A 15,478-nucleotide genomic window follows, 5' to 3' on the forward strand; every position below is an offset into this window, starting at 1 on the left:
CAAAATAGTGTCGGGGGAAACCTAGTTTGCAGGCAGGGAGGCAAGCCCTGGCATTAATATTCCTAAATCTGCGAAAAAGAAAAGCTAGAAGCTGCTAGCTTGCTAACGTTCGTACTGTTAGCGTTCACAAGAGTTCAGTGTAAGTTAGTAACTTGCCATTTTCAGTGTGTAGGTTGCTAGCTTGGAGGTTGTTGTTGTTTCCTGTAGTGACAGGGATTTAGAAAAAAAAACAGTAACACACAGATAGCGGATGGGAGGACAGAGAGGTCAAATCTCTGACCTCGCAGATATAAAACCAGTCCTCTGACTGGACCATCGTAGGTTTCAGCCTTTACAAAAATCTATGCTTGTTTCAGAGGAAGACAAACCTGTTGTCACCGGCAGGTTTGGAAGGCTGTGGCTCGGTGACGGCCCTCTCTCGGGTCTGTCTGCCGGCTGCAGCTGGTCTCTGCTCTGCAGTCTGCATCGTGTCCGAGGACCTCCTCACTGAAGACCTCCTCCTCTCTGTAGACCTCCTCCTCACTGAAGACCTCCTCCGCTCTGGAGAACTCCTCCGCTCAGGCGTCCCGCTGTGTGACGTATCCTCTGTAGAGATGCAGGGTTCAGACCTGCTGGTGGACAGTTCTCTGTAGTACTGGTCGTCTACATCCAGCAGCTTTCCTGGACTGGAGCACAAACAGAAGGGACAGAGTCTAGTAGCTCCTAATACCAAATACCCATCATTAAACCAAAAGACATCTGGTGTCAGGTTCCTTTGAGATGTGGAACAAACAAAGTGCCTCTTCTGAAATATATAGTTTTCTTCTCTTTGTTAATATCATCGTCCTGAGTTATATATTGGATATAATACAAAGATAATACAAAATACTTTTTTGCATCTATTTTATAAGTTTAGGAGTAATTTAGGATGCATTTCAGACTTATTCAAGTTCTTACAGTGGAAGCCACAAAGAAGTTTATATAGACTCGTCCTACTGGCTGCAATCAAGACTTGATAGATCACAGGTGTGTCTCCCCTCGCATAGATTTAAACTGGACATTAAATATCTTAAAACATTAACACAAAGCAGCTTTAAAAACAGGACAGTGGGTATCAGAGTTTGATTGGATACATTATCAGACACCAGCTGAGTTGTTCATGGTTCTAATGTCTTTTATTCACTTTACTGTATAAACCTACTAGTTTGAAGGTTGTATTTGTTGTTCAGAGGACATGGCAAATGTTTTTTTTTTTATTATTGTACAATTTAAGGCAAAACTGAACATTGTGCTCGAAATATCAAAACTGGGGACTGACGTACTTGTTACAGACTTCCTGGATTTTCACAAGCAAAAATTTAAAAAGTAGTTAGTTTCAGGTTGTGTATTAATGATCCGCCTGATGAAATCAAGTCAGCTGAGTCAGTGATCTCCTTTTTTAATCCGCTTTAAAAACTTGATGATTTTATGACTTATCTGTTTTCTTTTGCTGCCTTTGTGAAACACTTTGTAACACTAACTTTGAAGATATACTACAAATGGTATGTATTTGATCTCCGATGAGTCCAACTTCCTTCTGCGAGGACACACCTGTGATCTATTGTCTCGATTGCAGTAGTTTGCCTCACATGTGAGCTGCTTCTTGAAGATCCTCTTGAAGTGTAAAGTAAATCATTTAGGACAATTGGTTGTGTTCTTCCTACTGTAGCTCATCTAAGTAAAGTGCAGTATAGGTTAATCATTCAGCTGTGGAAGAAGTATTCAGATCCTTTACTTAACTAAAAGTACTACTACCACACTGCAAAGAAACTCCAAAACAAGTCAAAGTCATGCATTAAAACGCTGTATGTAAAATGTTCCCTGTTTATTGTTAGATATGATGTTTTTTGGAATAATACTGAAGCCTCCCTTCAGCTCCAGAGATGCTGTAATGAAGCTGAACCTACGATCTGACCTCGAGCGAGAAAAAGTGTATTTCCGTGTGGAGATCAATACATCTCACACATTATTAACATGCAGCGATGGCTGCTATTGGAAATCAGTGCGTTCGTGACGACACAGCTGCAACATCCGAGTCGTCAACACTGCTCAGCAAACTCTAAAGTAACACTGTGATGAGTTTGAGGCCTGAGCTGACCTCATAACCACCGACACACAATCATCCCGCTGATGATTCATGATGAATGTTCTGTTCTCAAATGAAAATGTCCCCTTGATTGTAATTACAGTATCTCCCTGTTCTCTGGCTGCATTATGTGATTGGAGCGGCCTCGATGACATCGACCCCTTCAAATGAATATTTATTACGTTTTCACACACAGATCCGGATCAATACTGAGAACAATTTACATCGTATGATTAAAGTTCGGGAGAGCTTTTAGGTTAAAGTGGCTGAAGCTAATCTTTTTATAGCTAAATTACACGTTTCTGACAATGAGAAGCCTTTCTGTGACTACTTGGGTATTTTTTTCTCCCCCAGCACAATGCATGATGGGATATAATGCTTTGTTATTGGCCGCTACTTTTCACAGTGTATTGTGGGAAACTTTGAGTCAACTTTATAGGGTATAATATTTCCATACATAGAGTAAAACACTACAAAATGGCGGACCCACCATGTATACCACTGTATAGTGGGACGTGAGTGATTTTGGACGAAGCCACGGCAAACATACCTGCTAAATATTGGAATTTTAGCATTGCTATTGTGAATATTAGCATCATGATATTAGCATTTTACTCAAAGTACTGCTGTTTCTGAATCAGCCCGTTCTCACTCTCAACAGCAGTTTGGTCAATGGTCAAAGTACGATGCTGTAGGGAGTCCACATTAGGGGGTGTCTGGGTGGGTCAAACACAGGACCTCCACCCAGGATTCACGAGTTTAAGTCCTGTGTGTCAATAAAAGTCAAAGGTGACTTGTTTTTAACCAAACCATGATCTTTTCCTAAACCTAACCAAGTAGTTCTGGTGGGTAAACCTCACCAAACTGCAACTGTTTCACAATGTCAACAGTCTAAAGGTCAAAATATGTGAAATGTTTGTCAGCAAGCTTTATTCTGAAAGTCTCACCTGACGTTGCATATTTATTATTCCTATCGGGGTATGTAGAGCGTCGTAGTTTGAAGCTTAGGGCCACTGACCATATTGCCAGCATACAACCTCCCAGAAGTACTCGAGATCTAAAATTTGTGGTTTGCAGTTTTGTAATTTGTAGCTGCTCTTTATTTCCTGCTGAAGCCACCAGAGAACAGTTCACTTCTGCCCTGATAGCTGAACCAGAATTGGTTCACAGGCTGGTTCATCTCTGGTTCACTGCTCAAGCTAACTACCTTGTTTTTCCTCCGTTTATTTTCAACGAGCTGCTGTCGCTGCGATCGGAAACATAAGAGACTGTTTTCCCTGGTACAGAGGGATTTTATACAGGAACGGTGTCAACATCAAAATATGAACGACAGGTTGATTCACTGTTACATCTTTTGATTTTGGCAATATTATATACATATTTTTGGTTCTCTATCATTGTTTCTGATTAAATCTGACTCCTTATTTCTCCTTTTCTGTGTCTTCACTCCAATTTCCGATCATCACCTCTGTCTACTCTTCACTTTCCTCTTCTCTTACCACCCACGCTCTCCTGTCTCCCATCCTCCTCTGCTGTCAGCTTTGGGCAGAGATGCTATCTTTCCTGCTGACCTTCTCTTCCTTAATGATGCATGTAAACTGCTCCTGTCCATCGCCGGCTTTATTTATCTGCTAACAAATTATTACCCTTGATGTTTAGCGCTGTGTTGCACTGTGTGTGTGTGTGCATCAAAATGTGCGTGTGTGTGTGGGTGCCTCTTCAGGCTGCTGTGATAAAGTACCCTGGCCCCTTCTTGTTCAGCCGGCCCTATCGGTCTATCTTCACCCCCTCACTCTGGGCGGTGCGCTCACCTTGTGGCCTCTACGGCACATACATATGCATGAATACACACATCCACACACACTTTTTGTTGTGTGGAAAAATCCCACCTGCAGGTAAATTTAGCAACGTATACGACACATTTTAGGTTTTTCTTACGCCGAACATTAAATGTGTGTTTTTAGCGAATATAACCACGGTGAAAGATGAGGCTAATTAATTTTACCGAGGATGTGCGTGATGCTGCAGATCGTTAAGTTTGGACCCAGACACTGTCCTTATGTCGGCGCCAGGCTAGAGTCATTACTCTGGACCCGGCGTGCCAAGCAAGCGGGCAGCGCGCCAAGCTCTTAAAACAGTAGTGATAGGTTGTTAAAATGAGGTTGAAATAAGAACCGGCCACTTACTCCTCTTTCCTGGGCTTGCGTTTATCATCCTGGACAGACCTCTGAGTGGAGAGAGACAGAGGACAGGTTACTACATGTCAATCAAAACACTCGTCATCTCGAGCAAGAGAAAGTGGTTTCAGAACAGTGGTTCTCAACCTATCGGCTTGTAACCCCTCAGTACGAAGCAAAAAGGCCAGACCAGTTAGCTAAAGAGTAGCTCTAGCTAGAACTGCATCAATTCATCAATTAAGCGATGAGCTGTCAACTAGTAAATGAATTGCCAACTATTTTGATAATTGTTTAATTGGGTCTGAATTATTTAAGCTTCCAGATTCCTAAATGTGAATATTTTCTGGTTTCTTTACTCTTGACGCCGATGTCGGAAAAAGGACTTCCCAAACTCAGGAAGCGGGACCATCTGAGGAGCACATGAATGCAGCAGTAACATCTCCCTCAGGATGAATGCTAATAATTTGATGCTAACTTTTGCTAACTTTACTTCTAGCACCACCATCAGGTCTTTTTTTAAAATTTGTCCAGTTCCTGGTTTATACCTGCAAAACTAATTACAATCCCATCAGCCTCTGCTGTACATCGTTTACTGCTGATTAGCATATGTTAGCATGCTATCAAGATAAACTAAGATGGTGAACATGGTAAACACTATACCTGCTCAACATCAGCAAATTAGCATTGTCACTGCAGGCATGTTAGCATTTAGCTCAAAGCACTGCTGTGTCTAAGTAGCCATTATTTTATGTTGACCCCCTCCGCTGTTTCATGTGACCCTCTTGGGGGGGGGTGTGACTCTATGTTGGGAACCACTGTTTTAGTAGTTAGTAGAAACATTTCTACTCTCAGCTCCAGTACATGTGATCAGATTTGTAAGTGAGTAATCAAGTTATCATTTGGTTTTAAAACTAATTCAAATGCTTGTTAGTTAGTGATAAAGTTATCAAATGTTGAATGTCTGGTCTTCATTTTGCAGTTGCTTAAACTACTGATTGAATGCATTACAGTGTTTACAGTATAGATCAGCTAAAATGAAATGACGTGATTGTAAACAAACCTGAAGGGCTTGAAAAAGAGCAACTTTGCGTTGAACTATTGATCGCTGAAATCATGAAACATCACAAATAATTACATAAAGAAACTTTTCCAGACAACTCCTGAAACAGGCTGATACTTCTTGCTTCGGGAACATATGTAGTTACGAGTACTATAGAAAGAAAACGCTGCCAATCAATAGTGCATTGTGGGAGCCGACAGTCGAGAAAGCGGTTACGTCGTCGCATGGCAGCGCTCAGCAGAGCTTTGTTGTTGTATGTATCTGAAATCGTTCTCCATCTCTGTAATGTGACTCACATGAATCAGGTTGTAATAGGTGGAGTCCTCCGGTGTGTTGAGGGTCTTTGGCTGCTGGGTCCTGCGGGGGGTCCGCGACAGTCTCTTGTCAGCTGGAAAAGGGACAAAAACAGTTAAAAACATGCTGGGTTGTGATGCTTTACTTCCTTCTGTTAGAAGTGTTGACATGAACGGACACTCGGACCCACAAATACACATTTAAACATCATCAATCTATGATATTTGGTTTATTTCAGTGTTTGCTTTTAATTAAGTGTTGTAATTTACTTTACTACATCTCCCAGAATGCCTTTCAACAACATTTAAGAGGTGTTGTGTCATTTAAAGTTGTGTTTTTTGGATTTCTATGCAGAGAGTTTAAAAGATTTATGATTGGCCTGCATTCGAATTGCATTATGATACACTGAGGTTAACTTTAAGGCAGTAAAAGTAGTTCCTGTGATGGATTTCTGTCCATAATAACTACAGTTTAGTGCAGATTCTTCACAAAGAATAAGTGTTGTTTTTTAATCAGACAGCCAATAAAATATATTAAATCAAAAGCAGCAAAGTGACTAGTAACTAATGTTATCAAATAAATGTTGTTTTGAGTAAAAAGCAGAATATTTGCCTCCAAAATGTTGTGAAGCGGAAGAATAAAGAAGCAGAAAATGGAAATACTCAAGTACAAGTACCTTAAAATTGTTCTTAAGTACAGTACTTGAGTATGTTCTCAGTACTTAGTTGTGGGATACATGGACATGCCTTAAATGCTCAGGTCACCAGGGCACCATGAGCACTTTCTCAATGTCATCTTAAAGAAAAGCAGCACAATGTCTTGTGTTTTTCCAGCTTTAAGAAGGAACAAACTTTTTTGGTTTCCTGTGTTGAATTACTTTAAGCGTGTTGTTTAGTCAGCTGAACCTCCTGTCTGTCTTTCCTTAGATTTAATAGAGGGTTGTCATAATGTCTACAGAAACCTGTCACCTTAACAACACGATTTGATTTTGAGGAGTCGAGCATAAAACCGACCATCTATTCCTGTATTTACACCCACATGTACAGTTCACTGCTTCATCTATCATCTGAAAGTCCACCGTCAGATCAAACAGCTCGAGGGCCGGTGGGATCATTACATATATGGTTGGTTGGACACCGTGCTGACTTTTGACTGTGTTAACTCTTATTGAACTGCCCTCCATACACAATGTTTAACCCCTAAGGCCTTCAGCCAGTTTGAATTTTCCAACAGAGATTATGTGCAACAACCTTCGACACAAACAAAGTGTCCAATGACTTTGATCGATCCCCTGCACCGTATTGAACGTATAGAGAGAGGTGTGCTTGCGTAACATCTTCCATACTGTAGCGGACGTGTTGCAATCTATTATATTCGTCATGACTGATGTGCTGTTACTTTATTCCTCTTTCTAATATCGCAATTATGAGCATGTTACAACGACCTTTGCTCGCTGCTCATTATTAATCGCCGCTCATGCGGAGGGGGGAACACACGCAGCATAAAACAATCCATCATGTGCAGAAGCTCTCAGGTAGACGAGGTGAAAAGTTTGTAATATTATTGAACAACTCCATCTAAAGGTCACTCTGGATCGCGCAAACGAGTAAAGCCAATTTCACGCGCCCTCTTATTAATTCCTGCCATAATTGTTGGAAACGCTCGCTCACAAAACGTGATTAACATTTGACGACCTTTCCCATGAAGAACAATGTGACTGGCAGCGCTCTGCTCTCATTGTGCGTGTCGCAGATGATTCTGATCAAGTTTTATTATGTTAAAAAGACTTTACGAAGGGCGGCTTTGGACTGTCGATGGAGAAATGACCCGGTTGGGCTGAAAAAGCATAAGTTTTGTAGGAGCTGCAGCAGCCTTTGGAAATAACACAGATAATTCATTCTGCTTCACCTCAGGCAACATGCTGTGCTAAAGAAATGCCTGTAAAGGGCAAACATGCCTCGATTACAGGAACACTGTGCTCTACTGTGAAACTCTGCCTTATGTTGGTGAAAAAAATCTCTTTCTCTCTCTCTGTCATCAAAATAAAATCAGATTGAAGCAGATTTTATAAGCACACTGTGACTGCACGTGGAAAGAATGTTTTTGACATTTTGGGAAGCCTGCTGATTTGCTTTCTTGACTCTATATCTCGACTCTATATCACTCTCATGTCTGCACAGTAAATGTCAAGCTACAGCCAGCATCCAGTTAGCTTAGCTTAGCTGGAAACATGGGTAAACAGACAGACCGGCTCTGCTTAACAATCTGCATATCAGAACCACCAGAAGGTGAAGAAATAACAGTTTTTGACATTATGATGTCGATGTATTGTGTTTCAACGACATCCACTGAAGTTAGCATGCAAACCCGACCCATCTTGGTCCAAAGCTCCTGTGTGAGTAATGTAAACACTCCCCTAGTCCCCGAGCTCCCAGTCAGAACTGCTAGCTGCACGGCAAACTGAGCTAACTAGCTAAGGGCAGCTACAGTTAGCGGTTCCCTGGTGATATGCTGCCCCCTTACAGACAACATATTTATGTAAAGGAAGCAAATATTTCTGCATTGGCACTGAAAATGGTATTGGATGCAGTTAACTGCAACCAACTTGTCCAATGTGAACATAATTTGTAGGACACTGAGCTTCTTATATGATGTTTCATTATTTATAATGGAAATCTTTATTAAAATGGAGGCAAATCTGACATAAACAAACATATAACTTCAAAAGTTTTAAAAGACATTGTAAGACTTCACTCTGTGTTGTGTAATAAAACTCAAAGACCAAATGAAAGTCAGGATAATCATGATGCCAGCGAAGGAAAGACAATCACTGGTATTATTACATAATTATTACATTATATCCTCGAGACACCTGAACCCAACCGCGACGGCAACATTTTAGCTGCCAGCTCCGTTTTGCAAAGACGGCGAACTTTCAATTTGCTGTCTCCCCCCCCCGCGCTCGCCACCCTGAAAGCAATTACACCTATCACCTGTGCAAATCAAATTTTATTTTTGATGACACACTGGGAGGAGAAGCGCTTCCTGTTTTGGCACTTGACTGTCCCGGGCTTCCTGATCTAATCAAACCTCAAAAGACTGATAACATCTAGTTATTCTGTGAAAGGACGGTAATAAAATGTCGGGGTTTTTTTACATAAAGAAAAACATGAAAAGTGTGGAAATGGCTGGCACAAGCTCACACACCTTTAGCTTTGAAATAATAAGTACTGAACGGGAAGATTTAACAGGACTTACAATCGAGTCTCCGACATAATCATTTCTTTTCTTTTCAGTCTGACAGGGAACGGCACAGCGTCACCCTTACTTACTTTGGTGCACATGAACTCTATTTGGCTGCGTGTCAGCGAGGGATAACCTCAGTGCAGCAGAATCAAAAAAGACTCTTTGAAGGATGAACATATCAAAAGAAAAGATAAATTTCCTCCTTTACTCTCTGACGGTTCGGGGATCCAAATACACATTAACCTCGGGTCAATCCGTGCCGACATTATGCTCTGTATTTACTGCTTCATAATCTGTTTTTCACAGAGCCAATCTCAGTCATCTTACTTGATTGGTGATTCTGGGGAGCAAAGCCATTGACTGCTTTCCCTCTCACAAACATGCCGTTGTTCTCCGGGTTTGATTGATGGGCCTGGATGATCTCATTCAACTTCAGCTGCAGGGCCATGAAGTCCTGAGACGTCTTTGTGATCTGTCGACGAGATTTGACAAAAACAATATACGAGAGGAAAAGAAGGATGAGTTGGAGAGGTGATAAAAATGTGTGTTTGATGAAATGACCTCTTTGGAGAAGCTCTCCAGTTGTGCAGCTTGTGTCTGCGCCGTCTGCTTGTTGGCCTTCAGGTTCTTCCGGTCCTTGTAGCCTCTGAAGTTACTCTGGATCTTCACCGCAGCGTGCTCCTCCTCCTGTCTTTCCTTTTCAGCATCCGACTCCTCTTTACGTTCTATCTCCACGTCAGTAACATCCAGGACCTCCTCCTCTGCCTCCTCTATAGTTTCCTCTATGATGGCGGGTTCTTCCGTTGCTTTCTGTCGCGTTTCTCTGTCTTCTTTCAGTTTCTTTCGCTCCCGATGGCCTCTGAAGTTACTCTGGAGGACAGTAGCAGCTTTTTCCTCGTCCACAGAAGCATCCGGTTGGGATTCTGGCACTGATTCTTCTGTCTGGATCGCCTGTTCTTCTTTTTCTTCATTCACAGGTTCTGGTGTAACTTCTTTTTCCTTCTTCCTCTTCTTCGGAATCTTTCCTTCCTCCTCGAGGCGTTTACGCTCCTTGTGGCCGCGGAAGTTGCTCTGGAGAACCACGGCTGCTTTGGCCTCGTCTTGATCGTCTGACTTGACGTCACTTGAGGAAACATCTCGAGCGACGTCTGTTTCTCCCTCCTTTTCTGTTTCCTCGCCGCCGATTTCTTCTGCTGGTGTTTGAACTTCGGACACCTCTTCCTCACCTGCAGGGCTGCTCGCTGTGGGCACGTCTTCTTCTTCACCTGTCGGACTCGTTGCTTTCTGTTTCTTCGCTGGGATCTTGCCTTCTTCCTGCAGCCTCTTCCTCTCTTTGTGACCTCTGAAATTACTCTGGAGAACAGTAGCAGCCTTGGTTTCTTCTTCTACGTTGACGACCTCCTCCTCTGCAGCCTTTTCGTCCTCGTTTACCTCTTCCTGCTCTTCTTTTCCAGCATCTTCTGCTGCTGCTGGTGCTGCGTCCTCAATCACCGCTTCATCTGCCACCTCTGTATGTTCGTCATCTTCTGGCACCTGTGTGTGATCACTGTCGTCGTTTTCCTCTGCTTCAAACGTACTTTCATCTTCGTCGTTCTCCTCTTGTATGTCAGCTGGCTTTTCCCTTTCCTCCTCTTTGCCGGTAGGCTTTTGCCCACCTTCTTCTTCCACCACTGCATCCGGCGGTATCTCTAATTCTGCCCCGGCCATCGTCTTTTTTCTCTCCTTAAACTTTTTCCTCTCTTTGAAGCCCCTGTAGTTGCTCTGGAGAACCACGGCAGCCTTGGTTTCCTCCTCCTCGTTCGGCGCTTCATTGTCGGGAGCAGGGGACGTTTCTTCGCTGGTGCTCTCCTCCGGTTCAGGAGTCTTTTCCTCTTTTTCTTTCAGGGCTTTCTCTTCTTCCTCTTCTTTCTCTTTCTGTTTGGCTTCCCTACAAACAAAATTGGAACATCTTTGTCAAAAAACTTAACCACCAAGTTTGCCATCTTTCTTTAAGTGCTATATTGTGTCCTCTCTCTTATACCGTTTTCTTTTGAAGCTTTTCCTCTCCTTGTGCCCTCTGTACCGGGCCTGAATCTTGGTCGCAGCTTTGTTCTTCTCGTCTACCAACTCCTTGTATTTCTTTTTTGCAAGATAACCCCTGCAAACTGAAGAAAACAAACCAATGTCACAAAGCTTAGATTGTGTTTGATTAATGATTCCATCTCATATCGTCCTTACCAGCCTGAAACTGGACGACGAAGGCCTCAAACTTTGCTTTGCTCTTGTCGTCGGCCACCTTCTTCCGAGCTCTCTGACCTCTGTAAGCTGCAGAGAGCGAGTCGAAAATCAAAGCAGGAACGCTCGTGGAAAACATTAAAGAAACCACTCGCGTTCTGGTAGATAACAGAAGTGTACAGGTTACAAACCTGACTGCAGCACCAGAGCGCTCTGTTCTCGCTCTTTTAATATCCGCCGGTATCGTTTGGCTCCCAGCCAGCCTCGGACGTAAGCCTGGACCAGAATGATCCGCTGTGTGGCCTGCTGCACCATCAGGTTCAGATGTTCAACGTGGTAGTACTTGAGGAACACCTGAGAGAATTAAATACCTTACTGAACACCTTATCAATCTATTTTTCCCTTCACATGGTCAACTAACGAGCCAGTGACATGCTGTGGATTCATTTAAGACTTGACTGCAGCAACATGTTTCTTTACAGCTACTGCTTGAGCTAAAAGTTGGAGTTTAAGTCTCCATAAATAATCAGGAGTTTCTGTTTAGTGACACTTTTCTGCACTACACTTTGGTAAAAACTTGGCCTCGGTGACTTTTGAGGCTTGAATCCAGGTCCTGTGGTTCGATGGCATGCTCCCACTTACCATTGCCAGACAGCTACACAAGATAAAATGCCAAAGGTTGCAGAGGGGATTTGTTGCTGTTAATAGCCCATGCTACTCCTCCATAGACCCTGCTGCAGAGTGTTCAAATGTGAAAAATATTTCCGAGTGCATCGGTGCAAATGGCTCTAAGCTCTGACACTCTAACATTCAGGAAGCAGCTTCCTGTTTTTAGCCGGCGCTAATCGTCTGCTGAGCTGGTGGGAATGAAAAATGTCAGCTCAAACTAACTAACACTAATTCTTGTGCTAACTTCTTGTTGTTGATGTAAAGTGTACATACTCACACTCAGTTTAAAACATGAAACATCTCTACTGACCTTAGTCTTCCCCATTGCCCAGCTCTCCAGCTTTGCCTTCTCCAGTATCGCAGAACACGTTTCTTGAGTCACAGCGGGCTCCTCATGAGCGTGGAAAGCCAAGATGTAGTACCTGTAACAGTCGGTGTAATCAGCTGGACACTAGCACACATTTGATGCAGAGTACATCACTTAAATAATCTGCTGAGGAGCCTGCTGACCTCTTTATGAAGTTAGCGAACAGGATGCGGTGAGAGTAGCCCTGCCGTCTGATCTTGGCCGTCTCCAGGACTCCGGTGTACCGCAGCTGAACCAGGACCTTCTCTCGGTCGAACTTGTTGGCCTGACGGTCGTTGTTTGGTTTGATGCAGCGGACAAAGTGAGGCTGGCCTGCCACCATCTTGGACAGCAGGTCCATCAGAGAGTACTAGAAGGAGTAAAAGATGAGTTAGGCAGCTTGATTTGGGGCTTATGTGACAGTTTTGATTTGAAAAATAGAGAATCTTACTCTGAAGTAGGAGGCGACTGTCTGCGTTCTCATGTTGGTGGTTTCTCTCGGGTGGTAAGGCGTGTCTCCAGACTCACCCGACTGAACAAACAAACATAAAACTGGTCAAAAATCACAATAATTCAATCCTGTACTGTATATGTCTCTACCTACATCTTTAAGAGGAGCATGGGGACATTTTATTACAACAGGTCAACTCTGTAGTTTAGCATGAGCCTGTAGGTGAATCTTTAAAATTGTAAAGCGGGCCATATTTTTATCAGACTTTTTTCATCTTCATTTGAAAAAATCACCGTTTGCATTTGTACTGTGTCATCAAGAGGCACATGAAGCAAGCTTTTTTTTTCAGGCGTGCGCTTTAATTCCAGAGAAGGCTGCAAAAGAGACGCATAAAATGGATAAAACACAAAAAAAAGTGCCAAATGAAGAGAAGCTTTACTCCAAAAAAGTGTTTTTCTCAGTTGAAAATTCAAAATCAAACAACAGCTGTATGCATAAAAAGTGATCTAATGAACTGGGCGCTTACAAAAACGCACAGTATTTGTAAGGCAATAAACACAATGTAAAAAAGTAGACATACAAATGTACAACATCCAGCGTGTCTACATCTAAATCTCAGCACTATTACACTGAGGGAACCAGTTTACTGCGAAGCCATCAGCCCTAACAGTGTTTGCAGCATCTAAAATCCTCATTGTGGCTCTTAAGAGCGGAGCCTTTGATGAGCTTTTTGTCTAACATATGCAGATGAATGGAAATAGATTCAAGAACTCATCAAACACAGTTCATTTAAATGTAGCTACTGTCAATTGCTTTTAGGTGAGCAAATTGCCTCAGGCCTCACATCCAGCGAGCGGGCGCTGCCGTCGCGTACCGCTGCCACAATTTCAACAGATTCACAAAAGGAAGTTATGTAAATGTTTTAAAATGAAGATCCTATTTGGCCAGCGGTGACTGAAAGAGACGAGGGGTGATTAGTGAATGCTCGGGATGCAAAATGTAATACTTTCATACGCATTTTTTAAAACTTTGACTCACTGTGGAGGTAATTTGACTTAAATTAGTTATCAGCATGAGGCATGGTCCAAAAAACAGACAGTTTATTACAGCAGTGGATAGGGAAGACACATAAACGTCTATATTCAAGGGACTGAAGATGTGTTTATGCGTTTTGCATCCTACAAAGGTTGTTTAATGACACAGACTGTAAGCGGGTAACATCAGAAGTATGAAGAAACGAAGTACAAATACTTTGTTACTGTTTTTTCTGACAACTTTTTTCTTCTCCTCCCTATATTTTACAACAAATATCTGTACTTTCTACTCCTCACATTTTCAAAACAAGCTCGTGACTTTAGTTTTAAAGCATTTGAGGCGAACTATCAATTGTTTTAATATTCCGTCATCACAAGACTCATTTTGACATCAGTCATCACGCTGGGCAGATGTAGTGAGACGAAATGAAGTAAAAGATGTAACAAGATGTAAACAGACAGAGAAGGAGACTGTAACTGGGAGAAAAGTCGTGTTAGTGTCTCATATGTGCAGCGACTCTGCCGGGATTTTCTTATTTTCTCCAGTTTTTGCTGTGCTCAGGATGCTTTACCCACCCAAAATGTCGCTACTTGACGTCCTGGGAATGAGACTCAACAATCAACTATCTTTCTGGTGCATTTACGAACAGCTGGGACAAATCCTGCTGATTCTACCTCTAAGTTTAATAGTCTTTGAATTATATTAATATGACGTGAGCTTCAGTTAGCTTTGCACAGAGGGATACTTTTTGCTTTGAGTACATTTCAGAGCCTGTACTTTATTACTTTTACTTGAGTAAAGAGGTTGAATCAGTTCTTCTACTTTTACCGGACTCTTTTTTTACACAAGTACTTTTGACACCCGGCAAATAGCTTGTTTTGCATAAACTGTAAAACTGTGACATCTACACAGGATGTAGCCGTCAGTGACTCTACATGCAGACATTTGGATCTATTTGTACATTTCAGGAGATCTAGAGCGAGTAAGGGTGTCTACAATACTTGATACAAACTATATGGAAACATGTTAATTACCTCACTGAAAGAGAAAGAACTGTATAAGGTTAGGACTCCCATCTTTAACGACAGAAATGCAGAGACACACAGAGAGAGAGAAGGACAAAGGGAGACAAAAAAGGTAAGAACAGAAGAAACTATAATTACAGTTAACAAAAGAGCAGAAATGAAAAACACTGTAGACACAAGAGAAGGTGAACTGTTGTTCAAGAGTGGTTTTTGGAGAGTAAGGAAGTGAGACAATAGACAACTTTTCAGGGGAAGTTTCTCGATGTAGAAGATAATACGGTGATAATGCAGACAGTGCTGTAAGTACCTTGGCGAAGGTGATGGTGCGTGTCGGCGTCCGCGGGCTCCGCAATGTGTTTACGCCTTTGCCCTTGGTGTGGGCAAGGTTGCCTGCGAAATAAACAAAGGGAGGATGAGAGCCGGTTCACACAAACTGCCCCGACGCCTCAGCGGAGAGTTAGTCACACAGAGTCAGGGCTACATGCTTATTTTTTATCAGTTGGGGTAAATTAATCATAAGTCAGAAAATGAGCCGTGTCACACGGTTGTAACTCGACAGAGGAGTTCGGGAGTCTTTCTCTTTTCACGTGAGTTTACTGTTGATTAGCAGCAGCGCTCGATGCGACAGCTTCAAGACTACTTTAAGAGAGTGATTATGTGATTATTGGCTTTGTGATTCGATTATGACAGAGCTGGCTGCCTGCTCGGCAAGGTCGGCTTATTACAACAAAAGTCTGGCAGACGAGAGAGGAAAGCCTGGTCAGAATAAGGAACAATAGCCTTTGTGTTCTTAGAAAACTCTTTATTAAAAGGTAGCAAACAAACGTCTGTCTTATTTTTCTTAAGTAGAAACTCTT

General features: G+C 42.4%; 1 protein-coding gene across 4 annotated transcripts in view; it reads right to left on the reverse strand.

The window, feature by feature from the left end:
- myo3a (myosin IIIA) overlaps nt 1–15,478 on the reverse strand; it is a 54,023-nt gene that overhangs the window by 1,198 nt on the left and 37,347 nt on the right. The window contains exons 22-37 of one of the 4 annotated variants that reach the window (XM_073488555.1): nt 14,929–15,011; nt 14,631–14,672; nt 12,562–12,642; nt 12,275–12,480; nt 12,075–12,186; nt 11,287–11,449; nt 11,099–11,185; nt 10,902–11,025; nt 10,769–10,808; nt 10,108–10,675; nt 9,443–10,035; nt 9,209–9,353; nt 5,638–5,729; nt 4,291–4,331; nt 579–665; nt 369–446 (exon numbers count right to left, since the gene is read on the reverse strand). In XM_073488555.1, coding sequence (XP_073344656.1) covers nt 369–446; nt 579–665; nt 4,291–4,331; nt 5,638–5,729; nt 9,209–9,353; nt 9,443–10,035; nt 10,108–10,675; nt 10,769–10,808; nt 10,902–11,025; nt 11,099–11,185; nt 11,287–11,449; nt 12,075–12,186; nt 12,275–12,480; nt 12,562–12,642; nt 14,631–14,672; nt 14,929–15,011 — 2,542 coding nt within the window. Of the gene's footprint in view, nt 1–368; nt 666–4,290; nt 4,332–5,637; nt 5,730–9,208; nt 9,354–9,442; nt 10,809–10,901; nt 11,026–11,098; nt 11,186–11,286; nt 11,450–12,074; nt 12,187–12,274; nt 12,481–12,561; nt 12,643–12,854; nt 12,936–14,630; nt 14,673–14,928; nt 15,012–15,478 lie in introns of all 4 variants that reach the window. The other 3 variants (XM_073488553.1, XM_073488554.1, XM_073488552.1) reach the window with 3 other exon arrangements.

Source organism: Pagrus major, chromosome 19, assembly GCF_040436345.1.
Source record: "Pagrus major chromosome 19, Pma_NU_1.0".
In the NCBI taxonomy this organism is placed as follows: Eukaryota; Metazoa; Chordata; class Actinopteri; order Spariformes; family Sparidae; genus Pagrus; species Pagrus major.